Source organism: Molothrus aeneus, chromosome 2 (genome assembly GCF_037042795.1).
Source record: "Molothrus aeneus isolate 106 chromosome 2, BPBGC_Maene_1.0, whole genome shotgun sequence".
NCBI classification, from domain to species: domain Eukaryota; kingdom Metazoa; phylum Chordata; class Aves; order Passeriformes; family Icteridae; genus Molothrus; species Molothrus aeneus.
The window spans coordinates 103,594,632-103,619,075 of record NC_089647.1 but is presented as its reverse complement, the minus strand read 5'-3'; the positions used below and the strand labels follow the sequence as shown (position 1 = coordinate 103,619,075).

The 24,444-nt window shown below is 40.3% G+C and overlaps 1 protein-coding gene across 1 annotated transcript; it reads right to left on the bottom strand.

Annotated features, from left to right (window-relative positions):
- Positions 1–9,621: 9,621 nt before the first annotated feature.
- EIF2S3 (eukaryotic translation initiation factor 2 subunit gamma) lies at positions 9,622–23,622 on the bottom strand. Its single transcript, XM_066545441.1, has 12 exons — positions 23,496–23,622; positions 21,166–21,229; positions 20,583–20,710; positions 20,343–20,464; positions 18,933–19,027; positions 17,561–17,719; positions 16,223–16,357; positions 15,242–15,336; positions 14,200–14,344; positions 13,607–13,776; positions 12,471–12,643; positions 9,622–10,367 (listed from the first exon to the last, which is right to left on the bottom strand). Exons 1-12 carry the CDS (start codon positions 23,562–23,564, stop codon positions 10,304–10,306), a joined length of 1,419 nt encoding a protein of 472 aa, XP_066401538.1. The 5' UTR covers positions 23,565–23,622; the 3' UTR covers positions 9,622–10,303.
- Between the last annotated feature and the right edge of the window lie 822 nt (positions 23,623–24,444).

Genomic DNA, 24,444 nt, shown 5'->3' with positions numbered 1-24,444 from the left:
AGTTGAGTAGTAAGCTGGCTGTCATGTTCAAGTCAGTTCTTTTAAAATAATTGAAAAGAAACATGGGATTTCTTTAATAAGGAATAAAAGGGTAGAAATGTAACTAGTGCCAGTAACTGTGGCTTAGGGAAAAATGATCTTGGCAGACACACCAAACTTCATTACTTGAGTAGGTGAGAAGCTTCAGCACAATATAATTGTGCAGATGGAGCAGACTTGGGTAAGGTGCTTCAAACTACACACACCTAAATCCTCCCTTACTTTCAGTATCATACATTACATGGCTTAAAAGCTGATGGACTGAGAGTTCTGAAGAAATACATGACATGGCAGAAATAACCTAACAATTGGATTGTTCAAAGAGGTGGAACCTTAGGTATGGCCCAACACTTCCATTGTGGTCTAGAAGCCATCACAGAGTCATTCCTATTTTTATTTGTGACTGTGACAAAGTTGCTGGAAAAAGTACATAGAGATGATGAGGAAAAGACAATAATGCAGAAACATCACACAGACTGGATTACTTTGTAAGTTGAACCACTTAAATAAGTTATGTCTTAATCTGTCCAAGTGCAAAATTAAGTGTCCAGGATTAATAAATGCAAATCATGTACCTAGAGGATATTTTTGAATCCTGGAAAGCAGAAACTTTAGAAAAGTTTAAAAGATGCAGTCACAAGACACCTCAAAAACAGCCTCATATAGATGTGGGACAAAAAGGGCTGGTGCTGTTTGGGGATGCTCACAGTGGAGTAGGTAGTAGAAATAAGGTGAGTTTGTATCTGCTGGGTCATGTTTTTTAAATAGACCAAAAACTGGAGAGGCCACAAAGAATTATAGAAGAATTTGAATGCTTAAAAAGTCTTTAGCTGTTTAATACCAAAAAGAACAAAAAAAAAAGTAGACATGAATCATATAGTACTTACCCAGTATAGGAATTCACTTCAGTCTGAAGAGAGCCATGGATAGCTGGAGTTTAAACAAGATAAATTTGAACAAAAAAAAAAAAGACTTGTCCTCCTAAGTGATAAATGGTGGTGATCAACCACAAGCAAAGCAATGGACGGGATGGATCTTCTCCTCTCAATGCCTTCACCTCCAGATTGGATGGCACTTCCTGGCATTTCTGCCCAAGTCCTTTGGTTCACAAAGGAGTGAGTGAAACTTAATGGCTTATGCTATAAAGAAATTGATATTAGGCCATCTTTTACAATCCTCCCCTGCCCTTTCACAAGTGGAAGCGAGTAGAGGTATCTAGAAGAATATAGTTTCTTGGAGTCCTGTTTTTTAGTAGACTGATGTTTTCCATCTAAGAATAATTTCAAATAAGTTTTTTGCTCTGTCAAGACATGCCCAGGCCTAGTTACTCTTAATAGACAATAGATTTTCTTGTCCATTTTGTAGTCTTTGTAGCACTGTTAAGAATTTCTCAAGAATTGTCCAGACATTAATTTGTGTTTGTAAGTTGAATTACTGTAATTATCCAATACAAACCTCTGAGGACAGTGAGTTCTGTAGCGTCCTCTAGTGTACATGCTGAGGTGCTTGCTCTCAGACAGCAATGCCTGTTTGTCCCCTCTCTTTTTCATTCTCAGACATTACAGAATTGATATTGCAGGTATTGCCAAGCCTTTAATGGCTGACTGACACCCCATTCCTGGGTTTTTTTGCTGCTAGCTTAGGAAGGGGTCTTTCTATGGCCACCACAAGCACATATTGCCATCACTGGTCCTTCATTATCTCTTAGCAACCATTTGGTCTTTCACAAAAAATATCCCAGGTTACATGGTCTCAAGAGTTTCCATGCAAGACCATTGAAGAATGGGCTGTGACCTACAGAAGGAAATGCAGCAGGAATTACTGAATCCCAGCCTCTGTGCCTAAAAATGGCTCTGAAAAGAAGATTCCTTAACTCCTCTCACCTGGGACAAAATTCATGGTGGAAAAGAGTTGCTGGAACCTCCAAAGCAGCTCTGGTTGTTGCTGTCCAGAGGCATGTGGCCATGCACAAAATCTCAGTGGATGAAGCAGAACCCCTTGAAATTCCCTACAGAAAAGTGAAGTCAGGCCAAATTATCTGGAATTCACAGGGTGTTTTATCCACGGTGTGAAGTGTTGCGCCATGTTATGTCCAAGGAACCAAAATTACGGAATTAAGCAAAATCACAGCATAGGAGAGGCACCATCAGACCAAAAGAACATGAGGTGCTCCAAGCTGTGAAGGAATGTTATGAGGAGTCAGGCTTGGCATTCATGCTGGACAAGGGAATGAGAGGCCAATGTGATTGATCTTTCTGGTGGGTAAGAGTTGCCAAGTCTATGAAACTGCCCAGGTCTCAATCAGTGGATGTGATCCCTAGGCAAGTGCTAATAACCTTGCATTCCTCTCTAAAGGCACGGTTCACAGAGTCACAGAATGGTTTGGGTTGGAAGAGCTGTTAAAGATCATCTAGATGCAACCCCCTGCTACGGGCAGGGAACCTTTCACTGCACCAGGTTGTTTGTCATTATTGGTGGCAAGCTGCTCACAAGTAGAGGCTTCCCTGCTCCCCAGCCTTCTCTGTTATTTATATCTGCCTCATTGAAGGCACACAACTCCAGGACAGCCACATGCCGTGTCCCCTGGCTGCTGCAACTGCCAGTCCTGGGTTTGCTGCAAGCCCTGCTGCCAGCAGGCAGTGTCCTCACCACAGAGCCAGTCCTGGGTTTGCTCCCAGACCTGCTCCCAGCAGGGAGTGTCCTCACCATGGAGCCAGTCCTGGGTTTGCTCCCAGACCTGCTCCCAGCAGGGAGTGTCCTCACCATGGAGCCAGTCCTGGGTTTGCTGCAGGACCTGCTCCCAGCAGGCAGTGTCCTCACCATGGAGCCAGTCCTGGGTTTGCTGCAGGATCTGCTCCCAGCAGGCAGTGTCCTCACCATGGAGCCAGTCCTGGGTTTGCTCCCAGACCTGCTCCCAGCAGGCAGTGTCCTCACCACGGAGCCCGAGCATGAGCCTGCTGCAGCCTGGTGTGCTGCCCATCACCATCCCCTGGGAGCCTGTGAAGGGGCTCTGACCCATCCATCTGCACTTCTCCAGTTACTGCTGGTGCTCAGGGTGCTCCCTGAGGGAGCTGAAGACAGAACTGGCTTGGTGTTGGCAGGAAGCTTCCTACAGTTTGTGGGAAGCAAGGCTTGGAGAGGGGCCCAGGCTGTCACAGTGCCTGTGTTTGGGGTAGCATCTGGCCTGATGTCTGTCAGAACAAATGGCTGGCCTCTGAGACAGGCACATTACAGCCAACACTGCACATGCAAAGCCACCAACTCGCTTCAGCCCAGGATGCTTGGGGACAAAAGTGCCACATGCACTTGTCTCCAATTCTAGGCTGAATTTGGACAACCAGAGCTGGGATGTGCACTGAACTGCCCATGCACACAGGCAGCCACAATGCTTGGGAACCAAACGCTTGAGGGCAAAGAAAGATGAATGTAGCTGTAAGAAATACTTTCTTTGATGACAAAACTGGTTGCAACAAATGAAGTAATGAAACAAAGGTTGACCTTTACAATTGTGTGTTAGTACACAAAATTCTTTTGAAGAAATTTACATTAAAAATGCTCATTAAATAAAGCAAAATATCTTTCAAATAAGGTCTTTATGGCATTATAAGACAATTTTACCAAGCCTCAGCATAGACATTGCTGGTATCTGTGTAACCCTGAAGAACAAGGTATTGGAGGAATATCTGTGAAACAAGTATGGCAATGTTCATTTGGAGAAATTTCTTCATTATAAGGCTGGAATATTGGATAGCAAAGGAGTGGGAAATACACAAATTGAACAGTGAAACATGATCCAAGAATCTTATTTGTTGCATGGGGTCTGAAAACTGTATTTAAACTTAAACTTTCTAATGGTTCCTACTTATAAAAAAAGAGTATTTAAAAAATGTGTTCAGATATACCAGGCTGATGACCAACTGACATGCTTTTTATTCCAATATTAACATGTATCTTAGAGAACTGTGTCCAGTGTAAAAAATCCCATGGTGTTGGGACCAGAAGAGGAATGCAAGGCTCTTGTGTTTGGTCTGACTATAATGTGCTACACAGGGTAGTTGTAGAGAAAGATCAGAAGAGGGTCCAGATACTCAGTCTATGTCTTTTCTCTTTCAGTTATACAGGGTCAGTAGGTTGGAACTGACCTAATAGGTTTAAATCAGTGAAAATGTAAGGCCAGTATCTCTACAGCTGCCTATATCTCAGATAACCTCTTTACTTAAAAACACCAGCAATGTGCAGTGTAATGTCACTTACTTTGAAGCGGACATTTTGCATTGCACAGGTTTTCAGTTGCTTGTAAAACTTTGCCAGCTTTCACAAGTCTGAAATTTCCCCTAAGGGGTGTTGGCCTCAAACTGAATTTTTTTGTGAAGACTCCAGACACGGTTTTTTCAGCTGCCTCAGATCAAAATGCAGATTATTTGCCCTTGTAGAGAAAAGAAAAGGAAGAAGAGAGTGAAAAAGAAGAAAGAAAAAGAAGAAAGAGAAAAAAGGAAGGATAAGAAAAAAGGAAAGAAGAAAGATAAAGAAAAGAAAGGAAAAGAAGAAAAGGGGAGAAAAAGAAGAAGGAGAAAAATAAATAAAAGGAAAGAAAAGATAAAAGGAAAGAAAAGGAAAAAAAGTAAGAGAAGAATGTTTTTTAAATTGAAAAGCTATATAAAAAACCTTGAAAACAGATCTTACATTTAAACAGCAGAGTGGTCCTTGTGTTGAGCAGGAGTCCCTTGCAGCCTGTGGAGAACTGGTAAGTTTTTTGTTTGCATTAAAATCTCTGACATGTCTTGGCTTACAAATATTCAGCAGGCTTCTTAATCCTTAGTTGTACTTAGTTGTTAGAGGAAGACTTTCACAGGCAATTTTATTTCTAGTCATCCTGATTAAGTGTTGTGCAAGGTTAAAGGCATTCTTAATTAGGTAGGACGGTTAATTATTTATACTACAATTTCACATAACAGCTCTTCGTTTGAACTCTCATTGGTTGTGGGGCAGGGAGGGGGGCGGACATTAAAAAATCCATGATTCCCTCCATAATTCTGTAAACTCACATTTCATTTACCTTTTTTGCCCATGAATCAAAGATACAGCCTGGAGTTGTTGGTGAGTACATGTAACAAAGGTAAAGGGACTGGTAAATGTTCAACTGACACAGTGTTAGAAGTCAGCACTGATGGATCTTGCAAAAGAAAGGGTAGAGAAGATTGGGAGTGTTAAGAGTTCCTTTCCTCAGCTGGTAGAGCTGTTGATGGCGCTGAGGGTTATCTGCTTTGGTGACTGCATGAACATTGTGTTTTGAAACAGAAACAGCCCCTCCCTGTTTCTCTAGTAAATCCTTTAACAAGAGAGGAGGACATTACAAACCAAACCATTTCACTGAGGGACCAACCTTCTTCTTGGGGAGACTTCAGCAGGACAACACTGAGTTTTAGTGTTTGTCAGTTCAAAGCTGACAAAGTTCAATTAACTGTACTCCCCTTGAGTGGATGGGAGCTGGTGATCAGCTTCCACCTGGAGCAGCTTTCACCAGTCCATAGAGCAGCCAGGTTGCTCTGGAGTGTACCAAGAGTCCACCTTCCTGTGATGTTATGTGTCTAAACAGACACCTTCCCATAAGGCTCAAAATGCTTTCAAAGACAAAATGTCTGGTTTTAACTGCAAAAATAAATTCCCAGCATGAACACACAGGTTGTAGAACAGCAACAGTGTGAAGTAGCAATGAATGTAAAGAAGGAATTAAGCTTTCAGAAAAATGGAAGTAATTTAAGATCCCAGTTTCCGAACACTTAAAGCACAAGCTCACCTTCAAGTGCACAAGTGTCCCAGCAGTGTTGACAGGACAATTTGTGTGCCTGAAGCACACAAGTGGATGGTTCACAGGGCTGTACCAGTGTTTTTAAGGCATGCTAACAGAAAATGAGGTAGGAGGCAAGGAGCCAAAACCATATGGAGAATACGTGAATGCTTGTGATTGCTGTGGAAGGACTAATTATACCCCCATATGTCTTTCTGGTGTGAAGTATGACTCCATGTTAGATTTTTAAAGGATTAAGTTGTATACAATTACTGCCACCACAATAAATGGGAGACAATTTAAAGAAATAAAAATTGTTGCTAAACTTTGTTATCAACAGCATTTTGTCTGTAGCCAAGAAAAAGTACAAAAGATTATTCTATTTCTGTATGCCCAGTGCTAGTCACCAAGGTTAAAGAAAAGTGCTTTAATAAAAACTTGCAAAAGCTGAGACTTAACTCTGTTGTGTGGTAGTTGGGATGATGTTGCAAATGAGGTATTTTGAGATACATAATAGATTACCTAATCAAATAGATGATTAAGCAAAACCAGGAAGAGAAATGAGTTCAGACAACCCTAAGGTGCATTTGCAGGAGAAAACACTTTTCAGGTCTTCATTGAACAACAAATAAATGAAAATAACTAAATATAGAAAAGAATAATGTTTGGCAGGGGAAGGGGTTTTCTAAATAACATAATGAATCCAGTCTAGTATATTGGATTTCTTTACAAATGCCCACACAGAGGCAAAAAGGGAGAGCTGCTGCCCTGATTCATGTGAATCCTTAGGGTTGTGTAACATGAAACTTAATTAAGTGAATCTTGATTTTTTTTCCCCCAACTCTACTGAAATAGTCAAAACACTATACTAGGCTTTAGAAAGAAACTGTTTGAACAGAAAAGTTTGTGTTTTATAAATGTATAGTGTGAAATTTCTTAATGAAGCCTTCCTCAACACAAGTAAATAACACATACATTAACATTACTTCAACTAAAATATTTCAACAGTTTTCATCTGTGTTTGAGTACAGTGTTCTAGTGCCTTGTTTTATAAAAGACGTTGAAGAATATGTATTTATTTAAATATTTGAGGTAATTCCTAGAACGAGATGTCTGTTCCTTGGTAACAAAACTCTCTAGCTAATTTGGTTTCTTCGTTGCATATATAGTGCCCATGTTAGGAGTTCTTGTTTGGTTGGTTTTTAATCCTTTCAGGGTAAGAAAGGAGAATTTATTTGCATTCTTGTATCATTTACACAGTTTTTGACTATTACAGCTTCTATGTTATTCACCATAAACCAAAATTTCTGTAGAATTGGTTATTCTAGATGGGTTTTTAGTCTGGAAAATATGAAACATGCACTTTTACTACACCACTGGGGTGGACTGGAGATGAATGGAGCATTGGATGAGCACGTACAGATGGAGCTTTACAGAAACAAAAGCAGCAACACGAAGCCAGAGCACATTAGTAATTTTAGCACCGTGGTAAGTGAACATCAGCCACTAAGGCAGCTGTGCCAGAAGAACTGTGGCAGTGGAAGAGCTGATGAAGAAGGAGCGGTGCTCACAGGGGCTGGGGATGTCAGGAAAAGGCAGCTGGACGTTGTGGATGCTCACGGGCCGTGCCACGGCAGGAGGAGCTGGGACGGGCAGGCGGTGCTTTGCGGTGCTGGTTAAGGGAGGGCCTTGGGAACTTTATCAATGTTTAGCCCCAGCCTGGCAGCAAGAAGTGACCCAGAACGGCAGGGGCGGCGGAGCTGGGACTTTACACCGGCAGAAGCACTGATGGGAAAGGGGGCGGGGACAGAAGTTTAAACCTTTCCTTCGGGCAGGCTGGAGGCTCGTCCACATGACCCAGCATAGAAAAACAACAGGAACCCTTTCTGCAGCAGTGAGCTAGAAGGAAGCACTTTTCAAAGTGCTACAAAACGAATGCAATAAAAATATAATTTTAAAATTTTTCTGGATTTCCTGTATACTAGGACCAAATCAGCAAAAGTGTTTACTGAAATACCTTTCAGAATAAAATCCGGTATTTGGCTGGAAATGGCATTTCCCAAATACACAGTGAAGTCTCAGAATAACTACTGACACACTTCAACTTTGTACCACTGCACAAGATATCTACATTTGTGTACCCAACCCATTAGAAATGCAAATGCACACCTCTGTTCAGGTAGCTGAATATGACCTTAGGAGGGTAAAAAAATAAAATCACTCTGAAGTAAATCCTTGGTAAAGTGAGAAAGCTCACAAGGCATCTGTCACTATTTTCATCCCGGCCAAGAAAATAAAAATAATTTTCAACTTCCTTAGCTGTACATGATATTGCCTTCTCATATTGCCTTCAACATCTCAGCAAGCATCACAGCTCAGTGACTGAGGGGGTGGTACACCCATCAGCACACAATGTATTTGTACTTACACTGTTCACACTTGTCTCCCCAATGCTGCAGAGACATGTTCCATATAGTCAGGAGTCTCAAGATCCCATTACTTGGCACTCATGTCAGCAGTCAGAGCTTCCCATTAGAGGAAATCTAACATTTTGGTGGCAGAAGAACTCTGTATGTGATCTGCCCCCCAGGCCCTCATCCTGGTGTGACAGGATATACAGCAGGGTAGAAAGAGGTGATCCTTGTGAGAGCCTCACCCTGCCTGGAAAAGCCAGGGGGAAAGCAGGTCAATGCACAACTTCTGCAAGATTATGGCACTGGTGTTCTTTAAATTGCAGATCAAGAGAGACACAATCTCCAAAATATCTGAATGTCTAAAAATGTCTGTGGATGCTTAACCAGTTTCTCAGAAGCTTTTTGCATGTGTTTCATTAGAGCCACAGGTGCAGTGCACTGAGAAAGGACTCTGCACTGAATTTCTCCCTGGAGCTGCTGCCATCCAAGCACTCTGCTGTAGCTTACATTCTCTTTCATGCTCATCCTCCTGCCACCAGACTAGGCAAGGCTCAGGTTTATCCAAGTTTCTAGAATTCACAGTTACAGAAAGGAGTGGCCAAAGCATGGAAGATGCAATCCTTGAAACAGACACATTTAAGATTGTAGATTAGTCAAGTACCTGGAGAGTCAGAGAGAACTACAGCTGACTCCTGCTTTTAAAATGGAAAAGCACTATTCAAAAATTAATGTATTTACTCTCAACACCGTGTGAGGTAGTACTTTACAAATGGAAAAACTGAGTACAGGAATGTAGACAGAGTAAGGGAACACAGTATAGTGCAAAATCAATAACAAAATGCAAGCTGTTTCATCAAATTCCAGTTTGATGAGTGAAATCATGTTTACCTTTAGAAAGCCCTTGAAGATATTGAAAAAAACAAAACCAAGCTTTGAAAACACGCAGTACTTTGTACCAAAATATGTTAAGTAGCATAACTTGCTAAATAGTATATAAAACAGCTAGAACTATGTATATTAGTACAAATGAAGAAGTGAAATCTAAATGGATTAAAGTATTAGCACCCTACAGTAAGTTTATTACATTATGTTTTATCCTGAGGCATGTGATTCAGTATAGCTAACAAAAGTGGTTTTATACCTTTTTTCCTCATCCTATTCACAATTCCACCATCGTTACTCTGCCCCCACCCCAAATCATCCCTTTCTACACCCTCTTCCTAATATTTTATATTTGCTCAACAAAATTTTAAAGTCATTTACCCCTACTGTATAAATAACTCCCAGGTCATTCCCACAGAGTTTCATGATGACACAGTTATGTTCCAATTAATCACATTCTTTTCATAAATCCATACTAAAATAGGCCAAAACCAGTACTGACAGTTCAGATCCAGTTTACTTGTGGTTTTTCTGGGGGGGTGTAAGAAAACATGTAGTAATATCAGAAATGACAAATTCAAGTCAGTCAATATTGCCATCCTAATTACAAAGTGTAATACTTTAGAATCCTAAAATCCAGAACCATAGAAACAAAGAAATAAAATTTTTTGTTGGTAACAGTTGTCTAAACAAAACAAATTGTGCAGAAAAGGTACTAAGTCTTCCAAGAAGAGTTTGTTTGCTTTTAATTCTTGTACTTGAACAATCATTGCAGTCTTTTGTTACTCAGAAAAACTGTATGAATTAATGAAAATAAGCAATATTTTATTTCAATACCAGATTTATGGTTTGTGTGTTACACTGGGGCTGGTTTGACTGATATTAAACAGATATGTCTGAAACACAAAGTAACATAAATTAGACATGCCATGAGACATGTACAATTAATTTCTACTAAAAAGTGGATAATGAAACCCACTTCTATGCCAATTCTTTTACACTTTTAATGGTGATAGTGACTAGTATTTTAGTAAGAGGGTAAAATTCAATAAAAGGTACGAGGACAGCCATACAACTCAAAGATACTGTTTGCACAGCTTCCAATTCCACTGTGAAAATACACCCCCTCCAAAATAGAAATAGGCACTTCATCTTTAAAAATGAAGCACTCTTTTGTTCTTCAGTCATCATCAACAGTTGGCTTGATTGTCACTCCTCTTCTGATCTGACCCCAACCAATTAAACTGAAAAAAAAAAAAGGCTTATTTTTACCAGTAGTCAGAAATATCCTGTATAAGTCAACATCCTTCTGTCCTTCTTATGCCTTCAGTTCTTACATTTTGAATTTTCTACACTTGTCTCCCACCCAAAACATTCTACGAGAACAAACCTGCTTAGTGGAAATACAGAATAGAAAAGGGTGAAGGACAGAGGACATTTGTGACCAGCTGAGGGTGTACTCCTGAACAGAAGCTGAAAATCTGAAAGTATTGTAGCTTATGTTGTACTGTTGGATGGTAAATCTATGCACAGCTTGATCTCTTTCATCTGTGTCTGAGGTGCTGCATTACTTTCAAAGAGAAATGACAATTCTGTAAGATTCAAACAGCTGTAACTCTCAATGGTAGCCTGTGATGGTAACTCAGCTCTTGGGTGAGTGCTATTGATATTCAGGAAAATGAAGGCCTTTTTTATAGGCCACTATTGCCTCAGAAAAATACACTTGCAAAAAGAATTCAGAATACATCCATTTCCACAGTCAGTAGGTATTTCATATTATTAGTAAAACTGTGTTGAAACCTTTCCAATTTCTGGTGAGAAACCACATCTCAATTTACCTTGCAGTAGAGCCTGTCTTGGGACACCAGAAAAGAAACTGATGTTTATCAGAGCAGCACCTCCCACTTTTTATTACCATAACCATAGGTCATAACTTGACCATCTTTGAATTCAGTAGTCCTTGGAATCACTGGTGTATCCCATTTGCTGTTTAACCCCTCTCTATTCCTCTGTATATTTCCTTTTTATTTTATACCTCTTTTTAGTCTTGGTTTATGAACTTTATGAACTTATGAACTCAGGCTGCAAGTTCCTTTTCACAGTACCAACTGTATATTATCTTTACTACAATTAGGTCTTATTATGCAGGTTTTCCCAGTTTGGCTTCTTTCCCTTTCTTAACTTTCAGTTTCCTTATATTGTCTTTATCTTTTTAATACAGCATAGGAATCAACTTTTCAATAACTAATCTTTACAGCAGGCTGCCACTATTTGCCCACCACATAATCCAGAGACAGGTGGGCTTTTGGGCAAAATTTGGTCAAGTTTTTTAACTGGGAAAGAATCTACAGAAGCAACAAAAGACACATTATTTGCACAGGCTATCAGTCTACAGCTTAAAAAAAGGGAAAAAAACCCATAATTTCTCCTCTTCCTTCTGCTTTACCTGGCTTAATTTGGGTCCTGCCTTTTTTTTTCCCTCCTGTTCAAGACATGTTATCTTTTGCCTTGGGTTTTTTTTCAGAGAATAATCTCTTTCCTAATTTGTCATCTTGCTCTGAGACAGCAAGGACTAAATTCCTGTCTACATTTTCTTGTCATCTGAAAAAGAAACATGCATCCATGGATATTTAAAGCTTGGTCCCTTTCCATACAGTATAGATTTGTAAAAATGGCTGTGCTTTCCTACTACAAGGGCTGTGCAGAGCCAACAAATCAAAACCTCTGATGTTCTTATCAATCCAGTCTAATGAAACCTGTGACAGGTACAGTATGTGTAATGATGTAAAGAGAGTCTGGCACTGCAATAAAGCAATTCTGTTCATCATTTTCAGCCTCACATTTCATATTTGTAATTTGAATGGCTCAATCCAGTTGATACTTTATTCTTTCCTCTGTGCTCGTAGTACATAAAACATTCAAACATCCTTCCTCTGTTCCCCTGTTGTAATTTCTAGGTTGCACAAGAAATCACATGCAGCTCCACAGCTAGAAAACCACTGAGGTGTGCATAAAGATGGCTATTTGGCTTAACATGGTGAGAATTTCCCAACCCCTCTGCCAAGATTCCCTACTGAGCTCAATTTACAGCTCGGCAGTTTGGGCAACAAACACAAACCTCAGGTGTTTCCTTGGCTGTTAACTAATAGATACCCTCCCAGTCGTGGTGTTTGTTCAAAAAAGAATTAGCAATGAAATTAAGCATTCCACAACCATGGTGCCAATGTGTCAGGAGAATCCAGAATTTTTAAAACAGACCCACACTTACCTATTCTAGTACAAAACCATGTATTTTCTTGTTAACAACGTATCAAGCAAGGTTCCCTACCAACTTTGCACCAACTTACCGCCAATGCTTCTCAACTCTTCGACTCAGAGCAATTTTTTCTCCCACTTCTGTGCATACAGGGTTAGTTAGCACAATCTTCCCCAAATCAGCCTTTACAGCACTGACTCTCCCTCCAGTAGATAAGGATCCTATGTTTACCATTAGAACTTCATTCTTCGATAATTTTTGCACCTGAAGACAGACATACAACACTCTGAAACCTAAGTTTTGGTACTAAAAACAAACAGCACAGACAGTACCAAGTCATCTTCTGTTACCTTCTTGCCACAAAAAAAGGTACAGCTGAGAAATATTATAAATATACACACACAAATTATGGGCAGCAGTGTCAGTAGATACAAGTTTTATATGCAAAAGGACAAATACATAAAGGTGTTGTACATGTAGTTCTGAAGTTCTTGGTATGATGTACTTTCTTGGGATTGATCTATATTTTCTATAAACTATGCTGATGATTTCATATAACATATTAAAAACACAAACCGTAAGAGATATTATTACAACCTGTGATGTTATACAGATTATTTACCAGGATGGTGTATTTTTATTTCGCTTATGCCTACATTAAAAAAAAATTAAATAATTAATTTCACAGGATAAGAGAGCACTGAAGCACTTTACTCACTGTTGCATGAAGCAGTTTATAATTTTAAATGCTAACAGGGGAAATTATGATCTTTTAGTTCATTTGTGTAAAACAGATAGCGTTACACAAGTTTGTCCTGTGCCTCAAGGTCAGTTTTTTTCAACCAGAGTATTTCAAAAATATTTAAACTTTTAAAAATTCTTCAGTGAAAAAACCTACAAAAAGCATGTCAGGAGGAAGTAGATCAGTACCACCGTCAAACTAATTATTGCACAATTGAATGGGATGATAGCAAAAGAAAACAACTACCAGCATGCTTAGGAAAATACATAACATGATACATAAATACTTTATGCTACTTTAAACTACTGATATGAATTTCTACTCCTCTGAAAACCATTCTACAGTATTAAACAAGCAGATAAGTTTTGTGACAAGCTTATATCAACACTGAGACAAAACGTCTACATATGATCAAAGCAATATATTCATTAATGAAAATTAGCACAGCAAACAAAATCAGTGCAAACAAAAGAAGGGGCACAGACCTTTGCAGCTTTCTTGTCTCCTTCAGTGCGCACGCCCAGGAGTCGCCTCAGCAGGAAGTAGGAGATTTCCAGCTCTGTAAATATTTCTGGCAGGGCCCCAACTGCACCAAGAACTTGGCCCACCATGCGGTCAGCCCGGCACAACGTGGGGTCAATCTTAGTGCCAACACCTACAGCACAACAAGGGAGTCAGGAGCAACTGAAAGGTAGCTGTCATTTCTATGGGCTAAAATATTTGAAGATGATCTTAAAAAAAAACAGAGAATGTACTGAGAATTCCCTACTGCCTGGACAACACTTTCAGAATGTCAGCAAGACTGAGCTCTGTCTAAATAGATGGAGAAATATTCTGCTGTTAAAGCTGGTACAGTTTACAGTGCAAGCTGGTCTGCACTGGCCAGTGACATTCAAGAAAATTATTTCATTCTTAAATATCCATTTTTCACACCAACTCTGTCTCTCTCTACACATATGAATTATCTAAAAATGCTCATGGTATTTTTGTTAATTACACTGAAATTTATTGTTCAATGAAACCAAGTGTTTTCAATAAGCATGAAGAAATGAATCTTTCCATAAGACAATATTCTTACCTATAAGGCCTCCTGGAGCAGCATATTGTAGATCATTGTGTTCAGCAAAGAGTGACACAATTTTGGAAAAGATTGGCTTGCACATGAGTTTGCCTTCACTGTCCTTGGACACAATACCAGGCCTCACCTCAATTTCCTGGCCCACCTAATGACAAAAGTGAAAAAGTGTTTAACTGGTTATTTCACAGGAACACAAAGCTGACTAGTCACAGATAAGACTTACATATCCCAAAATCTACTTTTTATACGAGTCCTTGGTTCTGGGCTACTGTAGAACTTGCAGGATTTCTGTTGAACTGTTTTATGCAAATTGAGCAATACTTACAGCAAATATAACATCTGATTTTCTTTTCAATACAATTTGTAAAACTGCTTTAGCAAAGGATCCTTATCAGCAATAATTCCAACAATTAAATTTCAGTTTAATTTTTAAACACTGTATTTTGTTTAGAAATATTTCAGCTTTGAGAAAAATTGAGTTAATTCAATCTGTGTAACTGACTGACATCAATATACTGCAAACCAGAGAAAGTACAAGCTGTATAAATGTTTGCTCTAAAACAACAGCCTAAAAAAGCAGTTGTTTAAAAGTTTCTGTCTATTACTAGCAAGCAAGCAAAATAAAAAATCAAAATATACAGAACACTTAAATGGGAAAGTGGGACCTGTGAGAACCCATACACACTTCTAAGGTGCTTTTAAAGTTCTTTTGCTCTCCTCTTCCTGACAACAATTCAGCAAGTGGAAGTGGTAAGACAGGAAAAAAAATAGCTCCTTCAATTTTTGTGAGGGATGAAATCTGTTAGCATTATTAGCAAACATTAAGACTACAATAGTATATTTTAAAAAATAAAACCAGTGCTTCTTGTTCTGGTATTTTAAAACCGTAAAGTGAAAATGAAGTACAGATAGAAAGGATAAGTGCCATGTGACTTTATTCAAGTTTTTAAAAAATCAATGATATAGATACATTTTGTAGCAAGCGTGGAAAAACTCTACACATTGTCATTACAAATTTCAGTCAGGAAAGAGAAAAGTTTACCTTTAAAACACCCTTTAGAATACTGCCACCAGCAACACCTCCCTTAAGGTCATCAACTTCACAGCCAGGCTTGTTGACATCAAAAGATCTAATTACTGAAAAGAAGAGATCATGACCAGGTTTATATTTATTATCGGGTTTTTAAACAATGTCTTTCTTTAGCAACTTTGACTGTGTCTGTTTTTATGAAAGGATACATATATTTATAAATGTTACAAAAACAGATCAATAATTTCCTCCAATTTTTAGGCAGACAGTTAATTTTATTCTCAAAACCATTTTAACTACTCATATATATGTTTCATAAGACTTTTTTTGCATAGCAGAAAGTAACTTAAAGATCTAAAAAGAAAGCAATGATCAGCCATTTTAAAAAAACCCTTTAGTATTCACAATGTTAATTGTGAATACCAGAACTGTTTTAATGTACTCATAGCTGAACACCATAACCTTGATGTAATTTTTATGGTCAATTTTTATACATTTATGCAATATAAGACTCCCCTGGATTATTGGAAAAGAAAGGCAAGCAAATGAATTCCTTGTAGGAACTGCATTTCATGCTGGACAAGAACTGAAACTTTGACAATTACAACCAGGAAACAGGAGATTAATACAAAAGATTTAACCAAGCTACCCAAAAATTTTCCATGGAAATAATCAAATTATCAAATTCATCAGCTTGCCAATATTTTCTTCAATCAAAACTAAATTCATAACTAAAGGGATGTTTTTAAGATACAGACAAATTTCTCAGTTTTATTGCATTTTAGTGCTGTCATATGCACAGAATATACACAAAACCAACTAACAGTGAACAATCAATACAGCTCTCAGAAGACATGCAAGTTTTAAAGAAGAGCATCCTAAATACTCCTTTTAAACCCACCTGTGTTTAGGGCACTCAGCATGTGCTATTCTAAGTGTAGAAACATTCAGAAAATGTCTGGCCACAAACACCCAGGCCTGACATTTACATACCAATGAGCCTCGGTTCGGATGTGAAGTCTCGCAAAGGGACTGGGATTTTCTTCACTATGTACTCACAAACCACCTCTATGTTGTATTTCAGCTGTGCTGAGATTGGAATTATTGGAGCTCCCTCTGCAACTGTGCCTAAAACAAAATCAAGTTCAACATTCAGCTTTAATATGACCAAGTGTTCTGTCCTTGTCAAAATCGCTTTCATGGCATGTTCTATGTGTATTTTCCAAAGCAACATCAGAGAGCATCTATCCCTCCCTTCAACATTTTAGCTCATATAGCCACATCTACTTTTTGAGGCATTCTGAAAGTGTGGAACATAATCTTCCACTCAAAGGGAGAATTCACTTCCTACACTGTGATCAGAAATATTTTTAAGATTTCCTAAGAGAGGTCATTTCTCAGTATGGGATACAGCAGAGTTAATTTTAGAGTCAGGTTTCATTATGACAAACTAAATTTCTTGTTAATTTAATGATTTATGTTTTTTCAAATTTTGCAATACAAATACACATTTTAGAAAAACCCTTATTTTACAGAAGAGTGCATTTAGTAACCCACGTTTGTTAGACATCATTAGTTTTAATTATGTCTATGTTCCTTGTGATAACTCCAGTTTTCAAACTCCAAATTTACACATCAAGCCACTCTGACAGAGTTATGTACAGCTTCTGCAAGGCAACAATTATGAATTACAGGGAAAAAAAAAAAGAACAAAACGGAAAAAAAGGAAAAGAAAGACCCACTGGCAACTTCTGATGGTGACAATCTAGCTCTGCAGCTTGTCACATACCCCACCTACTGCAGATAAACAGGGAAAACAGTGGAAGCTCCAGGGAAAGATAAAACTCAAATCACTCTAAAGGTGGGCAGACCTTTAGAGAGTAAGATAACACTGCCCAAACTGGATTTGCACAGACAGATGAAAGAGCAATTTTTTGTCATTAGTTAAAAAATTTAATATACTTAAACCTACAAGGTGCCCCTAACAAGTACACCTTCCTTCTCTCCTGCACTGCCGTAAAATCACAGTGAAATCTCTACCAAAGAAGCACTCCAGGAAGAAATCACAAATCCACTGAAAGCTACTATGTAAGGGTGACTGATGTTAGTTTTACATCTAGAGCTCTGACCCAGAGCCATAACACTGTTGTATGCAAGCAGGCTGAAACAGGCAAGAAGCACAACTGCCATGGTCTAATTTTCACATTAACAGACCATGTACACCTGCATTGCCCAAGATAAGCTTTCCTATGAACATACAGAAAATCACTATGTCCATGTGTCAACACTGAATCTCCACCACTTATTGGATTTCTGCTCCTGAAAACTCACCTTGTACAAATGCAAGAATCTGTTCATACTGTTCTTTAGCTTGGCTCTCTTTCACCAAGTCAATCTTATTTTGTAGAATCAAAATGTGCTTCAGTTTCATGATTTCTATAGCAGCTAGATGTTCTGAGGTCTGAGGCTGAGGGCATGACTCATTACCAGCTGAAAGAAGAAAAGTGAGTGGAATATAGAAACTATAAAGATAGATAAAACTCCTACAGGTAGGATAGCTACTTCCATCTACTATCACTATGTAAAAAAAATTTAAAAAAGAAAAGTCAGTTGTCTCTCAGGAATCTACATATGAATCACCAAGTCAGTAAGCACCTCTTCTCCCCTGTAGCTCCTGGCTGTAGCCTCCACACAATGCAGGACAGATAAGAGGCTGCTAGAGAGGTTCCCCCATCCTACCTGCTCCCACTAGGAACACCCACCCAAAATATCCAAAGATACCAACACCTAGCTTGGCTTACTCCATCCTTTAGCTCTTCAGATATCTGAGTTGACTGTAGTGTAATACACAAATTACCTTTCAAGAAATACCTTAATTTTTTCTTAGTAAAGTCGTAAAAATACCAAGAAAAATACCAAGATCCCCAAACTCTGCTATAATTCAATCAAGTATGTGAATAGGGCTGCTATCAGCATGGTTTAGACTTCAGCTAAGAAGCCATCATTGGCTGATGTGTGATTATGGTGGTTAATCTTGCCCGAAGTTTGGTCTATCACACTTTCTGGAGATAAACAGGCAGAAGAAATGATAGCTCATCATCTGTCTCAGACTTTAAATTACACTATCTGAAGCTGTTTCTTTTGTTGACATATCCTATCAAGGTAAGAAAATTGGTATGTATCACTACAGAACACTAGAATGTTCTTCATAGAAAAATTCATTCTACTCACTTTCTGTTGCTTGCAAATCAGAGCAAAAGTTGTCTGGATTATATTAAATCTTCTGTACTTAAATTTTGCTTATATTTATCTGGGCTACTGTTTGTATTGTTGTTTGTGAACTCTACTGTATGGCAAAGACTACATGCATATTTAAAGGAAACTGAACCTTCAGAGAAACTCAAAATGCAGCTAATCTGTTTCCATAAAGTGATAAAAATTTTACAGTACTATATCACTAGAGGGTTTTATATTACCTATCTTCTATCAATGGGGCCAGCTACCAGACTAGTGTGTATGGATAGCTGTGTTTAAAACAAACCAGCTTGTTACAGTACATTACCACTGTAGCACCACTTTAACACATCTTAAAAGCATTCACTTGTTTAAATTGCTCACCACATCCCAGGAGATTTTAAAGCCCATATAAAGCTGCCTCATGATACTAAAAAACAGAGCTCTGCTTTTGGGTAGCAATCATTACCTATCAACAGCAAAGCTGCATCCATTACTGCTGCACCGTTCAGCATGGTAGCCATCAAAATATCGTGGCCAGGGCAATCCACAAAAGAGACATGCCTGTTGCAGGAGAAGGTGAAAGAGAGATCCAAAAGCCCATTACCAACAATTCCTCTGACTGATTTATATCAGTGATTAGCCAGACACAGAAGTATCCTTAAAATAGTATTTTCAAAAAAGTTCGGAAAGAACACAAATGCTACTAAACAGCTACTGGATACTTTTTCTGAGTTTTCAGATTTAATTCCACATGTCCACATTAAGTACCTCTTTAATATTTCACCAATTTACTCTAAACTAGATTAAATGCACCAGGATAAAAGCCCAAAATCAAACCAACCCACCACCACTAACCCAAACCCCAACATACCACATGGGATTTCTCTTAACTCTTTTAAAAGGCACCTCCCATTCCTCATTTTTAGGAAACTATGCATCTTTAATTATATAGTTATAACTGCACTTCAAATATTTGCCTACAGACATGATGTTACATTTCCAACCTTATGGTTTTACTGTGCAGACTAAGACAGTTGATTCACTATATTCTTTCCTGAACCTATCTAGTGAAGAATCCTTGTTCTTAGTGGCAGGCCATCAAAAAGCAAGGGACTAATGTGGTGCTTTGCTGATGATGTTAGGAATCTCCTACAAGCAAGTAACCACTAGAATAAAGAATGCAAAGCTTTTAACCAGTTGTTTCACAATGACTGCCTGCCTGCCACACTCCAACAGAAATTAATCTTAGTACAAGTGCTCTGCTGGAGTCTGACAAAAGGAAAGACATATGGTTACAGCCCCACATGTACTGTATCATAAACATAAATTAAGAATCTTGTACAACATTCTTCATGACTACTCTCATTTGAGCAATCATTGTGCAGAACCACATAAGCACTGCATAAAAACTGTGCTACACTTTACCAGAAATCAAGTAAATAAAGAACATCTGGCCTCCAGTGAGAGGCCTGATCTCACATTAGGCATCAGACTTTCATATATTCATTTTAAAAACTTTGGAAACTCTGCCCTTAGGAAGAAAAAGTTCAACAAAGATCACCTTCCAAAAGAGATTTTAAAGATGTGTTTGTGAGGTCCACATTAGTTCTCAATCTGCCTGGTTTAAAATGTACTTGTATTAATAGCAGAAATATTTAACTTCAAAGTCCTGCAAGTAGCTGAGGCCAGCAGACACAGCTGTGCTGTACCATGGAGTGCTCACCACCACAATGAATTCAGTTTAGACAATGCCTCAGCCCAGGGTGCCCCATCTAAGAATGTACAGTCTGCCAGAACCCGTTCAGCTCACAGCTCAATCCTGTTTTCATACAAAGGCAAGTAAACACCATTTATTCCAGTAATTTAAAGCAGTTACCTGACTAGTTTAAAGTTCCCTTTGGTGCCAGGAATATCTGTAGGGAACTCATCTGGGGTGCTGCTTCCACAGGATCGGTAGCACTCTGGTCGAGAGCAGCTTGGATCATCCAGCTTGTAAATCTGTGATTTTTTAAAATTGAAAAAAGGTTTAATTCCTCAAGGGTTAGTTACCTGCAATCTTACATCCCCCATGAAATATATTAGCAACAGAGCTGCTACACTTACAGCAATGACTCACCTTTGCATTAGCATAACCCAGCTTGATTGTGATGTTTCTTTCCAGTTCATTTTTAAATCTGACAGTATGAACTCCAGATATAGCTTTGACTACTGTCGACTTTCCATGGGCTACATGACCAATTGTACCTGTGTTTTAAAAGGAAATGTTTGTCAATAAAACACAGTTTAATTTTGTGCAATGCTCCACAACAATCAATACACAATTACCCCAAATTCTCAGACAGTAAGTCCATGTGGTATACATATGGAATTTGTAACAATTTTTTGTTTAAACAAACAAGACCTGAAATTGTGCTCCCAATGGACAGATCTTTGCATTTTAATGAAACTCATTTCAATCCTTTATTTCAAGGTAAAACAAATTTTGCTTTAGCAACTATTCCCCAGGCCATTCAACTATGCTCCTGAAGTAAAATTGGTGCTTTTCAAGTCAAAAGGGCTGGACAAGTCCCTAAAACTACTATGTAACTGTTTCTGTACAAATTTCTTGAAAGTGTTACCACACAGGAACCATCTGCTACTGCATGAGCATCAAAGAGAGTCACCTTAATGCACCCCTCTTTTTTATAAGGTTATTTTACCTATATTAATTGTTGCTTGTCTGCTGATGACTTCTGGTGAAAGAGGCGTCAACTTGGTAACATCCTGTACAAGGGAGATTTTAGAATTTATTCATCTTGTATTAAATGTTTAGAAAGATAAAAATTAGGAACTTGAAAATTAACTGATAGTTCTATTCAGCAAAATCCAGTTATATTATGTGCATTCCAGTCTTGCAAGTGTGTGAAATATGTGTGAAAAGTGAACCAAGTCCTGCTTGTGAATCAGTACAGGCTTCAATTCAAAACCCTGACTGTAAATCAGTCTTGGCTGCAAAGTGTTAAAGATAGGAGTAAACAAAACAAGAAACCTCAAAAGAAACTTTTAACAAAACACCCCAAACCCCTACCTACCCCTGAACCTAAATTACACATAACAGGCAAATTCATTTTCAACAGTCTACCTGACAAACTGCACTAATATTTCATAAACAAAGCTTTGTCAATACACAGTTGTTTAATTGGTGTAAGGTTTCATATGGCCAATATGTAATTACAGCTAACACTTTGGATCAGTGGGTCCAGAGGTTTCTTTAACACCATGGTTTTTTATTCTTTGTAATGGCTATTTTTTTCCTCGGATATTGTTATTGCTGCTTAAGGTACCAGATAAAAATTCTGCTGTCCTAAATAGTCTGTTGTGTGAACTTATTGGTAGCCACTGGCAAAACAAAAACCTCACAAATACACTCTGTATAGATAAAGAAACAATTCTGAAAGAGATTAGGTTTTTTTAAAGCTGTTTGACCAAATAATGGACAAGTGTTGAAATCCACTGAAATGCTCCTCTGTAAAGCTAATATCCATCCTGCATTGAATTCATAGGGATGAGCCACTCAGTTCAAGCAAAGATTCATGATGCCAGAAGAGTCCTCGGTGCAGGACAAAATTTAAGATACAAATAATACAAACATTAAATCACATATTGTTTACACTGTTACATGAAGGCTCTGTGCAAAGTGATCAAACACACCTGTGTAAAAATGTAAGCTCAGTCATTCTGCTCTCAAGTATGACATGAACAAAATATTCATCTTCAATACAAAGCAAATTTTGAACACCTAAGACACATAATTAAATTTATATTTCTCATATATAGAACTTAAAATGACTTCCCAGCGATGGGAACGCGACCTGCAGATGGCACCATGTGGCCGGGCGACCAGAATTTCAGCGTGATGCAATTCCTGCCACCAGGAGAATTCTTCCTGGTGCACGAAATCATGCACGCATGGAGGTTTTGCCTCTGGTATAAGACAGGTATAAAGCTATTGCTCAGCAAGAAGCTTCACTCAGACACAAGCTCTCAAGGGCCGGCAGAACAGGCCTTAAAGAGAATTCCTGCTGATGTTCCAGCCAGTCTCTATCTGTGACTTTTCCAACTAGGAAATGCCATGGTCAACAATGACAGGAAGAAAAGAAACTATCTGAAATAACTAACATGCTCGCCATAGGGAATTCCTGTGCTCAAGCCCAAAAAACAGTGAATATTATTACTGTAAAGACAAATTAGCTGCTCCAGTTCAAACACCGGGGACACAGCAGCAGGATTTTTGACTATGTACATTATAATACACTGGAATTTGAAATATACATCACATATACACTTAGACTAGCATGCAAGTGTAATAAGTGAGGCAGCCCAGGTGAGATATTTAATCGGGAAGGCTGCCATAGCAGGAGACCACTGCAACTGGCTGCAGTGGTAAATAGAACTGGTAATTCTCGGTAGTTGTTAATAGTTGAGAAAATTTTCTTGGCAAACCAACCAAGAAAGGGCTGGTAGCGAACTCCTCGGGCTTCTGTAGAGAAACACCTCAAATTCATGGTTCTACTTCGGAAAAAGAGAAGTCTTTAATACCATAGAACAGGTCAAACCTTACACGAGGAAAACTGCACCCACCAGTGAGCCACAAAAGCTTCAGCCGCGCTGGCGGGACACGGAGCCGCTGAGCCTCGCACTCACGGGCAGGAGAAGCGCCTCGCCCGGCGCCCCACACCCATCAGGGCCAGCAGGACCAGCTCCCTGCTCGCGTCCCCTACCCTCGGTCCCCGTCCCCCTGCCCTCGGTGCCCGTTCCCTGCTCCCTGCCCTCGTCCCCTGCTCTCGGCCCGCGTCCCCCGCCACCCGGCGTGCTGAACGCGGCTCCCCGAGGCGCCATCGCCTCCCGCGCCCCTCGGAGCGCATCGGCCACGGTGGGGCCCAGCAGAAGGCTCGGAGCCCCTCGTGCCGCAGCCCTCGCCCACCCGGCCGCCCCCGCCGAGCCCCGGGAGCCCGATGCGGCTCCGGGTCGCCCCGCGGGCGGCGCTCACCAAGGTACCGAGATCCTGCCGGCTGAGGTGCGGCTGCCCCAGAGTCACTCCCGCCTCATCCCCCGCCATCTTGGCCCGAGTAGGAAGTGAGGAGTCCCACGCGGCCGCCTGACCGCCGGCTCCTCTCGGCAAAGCCGCTGCCGGCCCGCAGCCTCCGGTCCACAGCGCGGCACCGGCCGGCCCGGGAGCGGACGCCGAGCTCAAGGACAAACAGCGATCAGCGCCAGCGAGCCTCCACTGGCTCCGTCGCGGAGCGGCCACGAGTCAGGCGCGCCACCGGGCAGCCCTGTTAAGGACCCCCGGTCGCCCTCACGCCGGGTGATGCAACCGGGGCCTGCGGCGGGGCCGCGCGGCGCGCGGGAGCGTGCACGGGCGGGAGCGCGGCCGGCGGGTACTGGGAGCGCGGCCACGGCGCGCCTGCGGGAGCGCGCAGCTCGGCCCAGCCGGAACCCGCCGGGACGGACGGCCCGAACAACCCGCCAGGAGCGCCGGGAGGCGGCACAGGCCGCGCCGGTGCCGTGCAGTGCGGGTGTAGAACAACGCCGTGGCTGCTGGAAGGGGAGCGGGCCCGGTGAAAGGCACACCGGCGGCAGGAGGCTCAGGGGGCCGGGCTCAGGGTTTGTGGCTGTGCGGGTTTATTTGGGGTGTCCCGGGGGTGAGGTGCAGAAAGGCACCCGGGGGGAGGACTGAAGCACGGTGTCCGTGTATGTACCGAAAGGAGCACATCGATCGCGGAGTCACGTGTTATAACCTGTGTTATACGTGTATTATAACCTGTGTTTTAACCTGTGTTATAGCATCTGTTATACCTGTGTTACAACCTATGTTATAATCTCTGCTGGCCATCGGCATGCGGAGATCTTTCTAATTTCAGCGTTTTTCTTGTTACTGTCTTTAGAGACTGGGTGCTTATTGTTAGGGAAAGCATGTGGATGTGAGAGCTGCCCCA

Bases quoted from the DNA above. Each gene is read 5' to 3' on its own strand.
- EIF2S3 (XM_066545441.1), bottom strand. From the start codon at position 23,564: ATGGCGGGGGATGAGGCGGGAGTGACTCTGGGGCAGCCGCACCTCAGC. The intron at 21,230-23,495 runs GTGAGCGCCGCC...TCCCTTGTACAG, and splicing joins GGCAGGATCTCGGTACCTTG to GATGTTACCAAGTTGACGCC. The intron at 17,720-18,932 runs GTAATGATTGCT...TTCTTCTTTCAG, and splicing joins TGCAGCTTTGCTGTTGATAG to CTGGTAATGAGTCATGCCCT.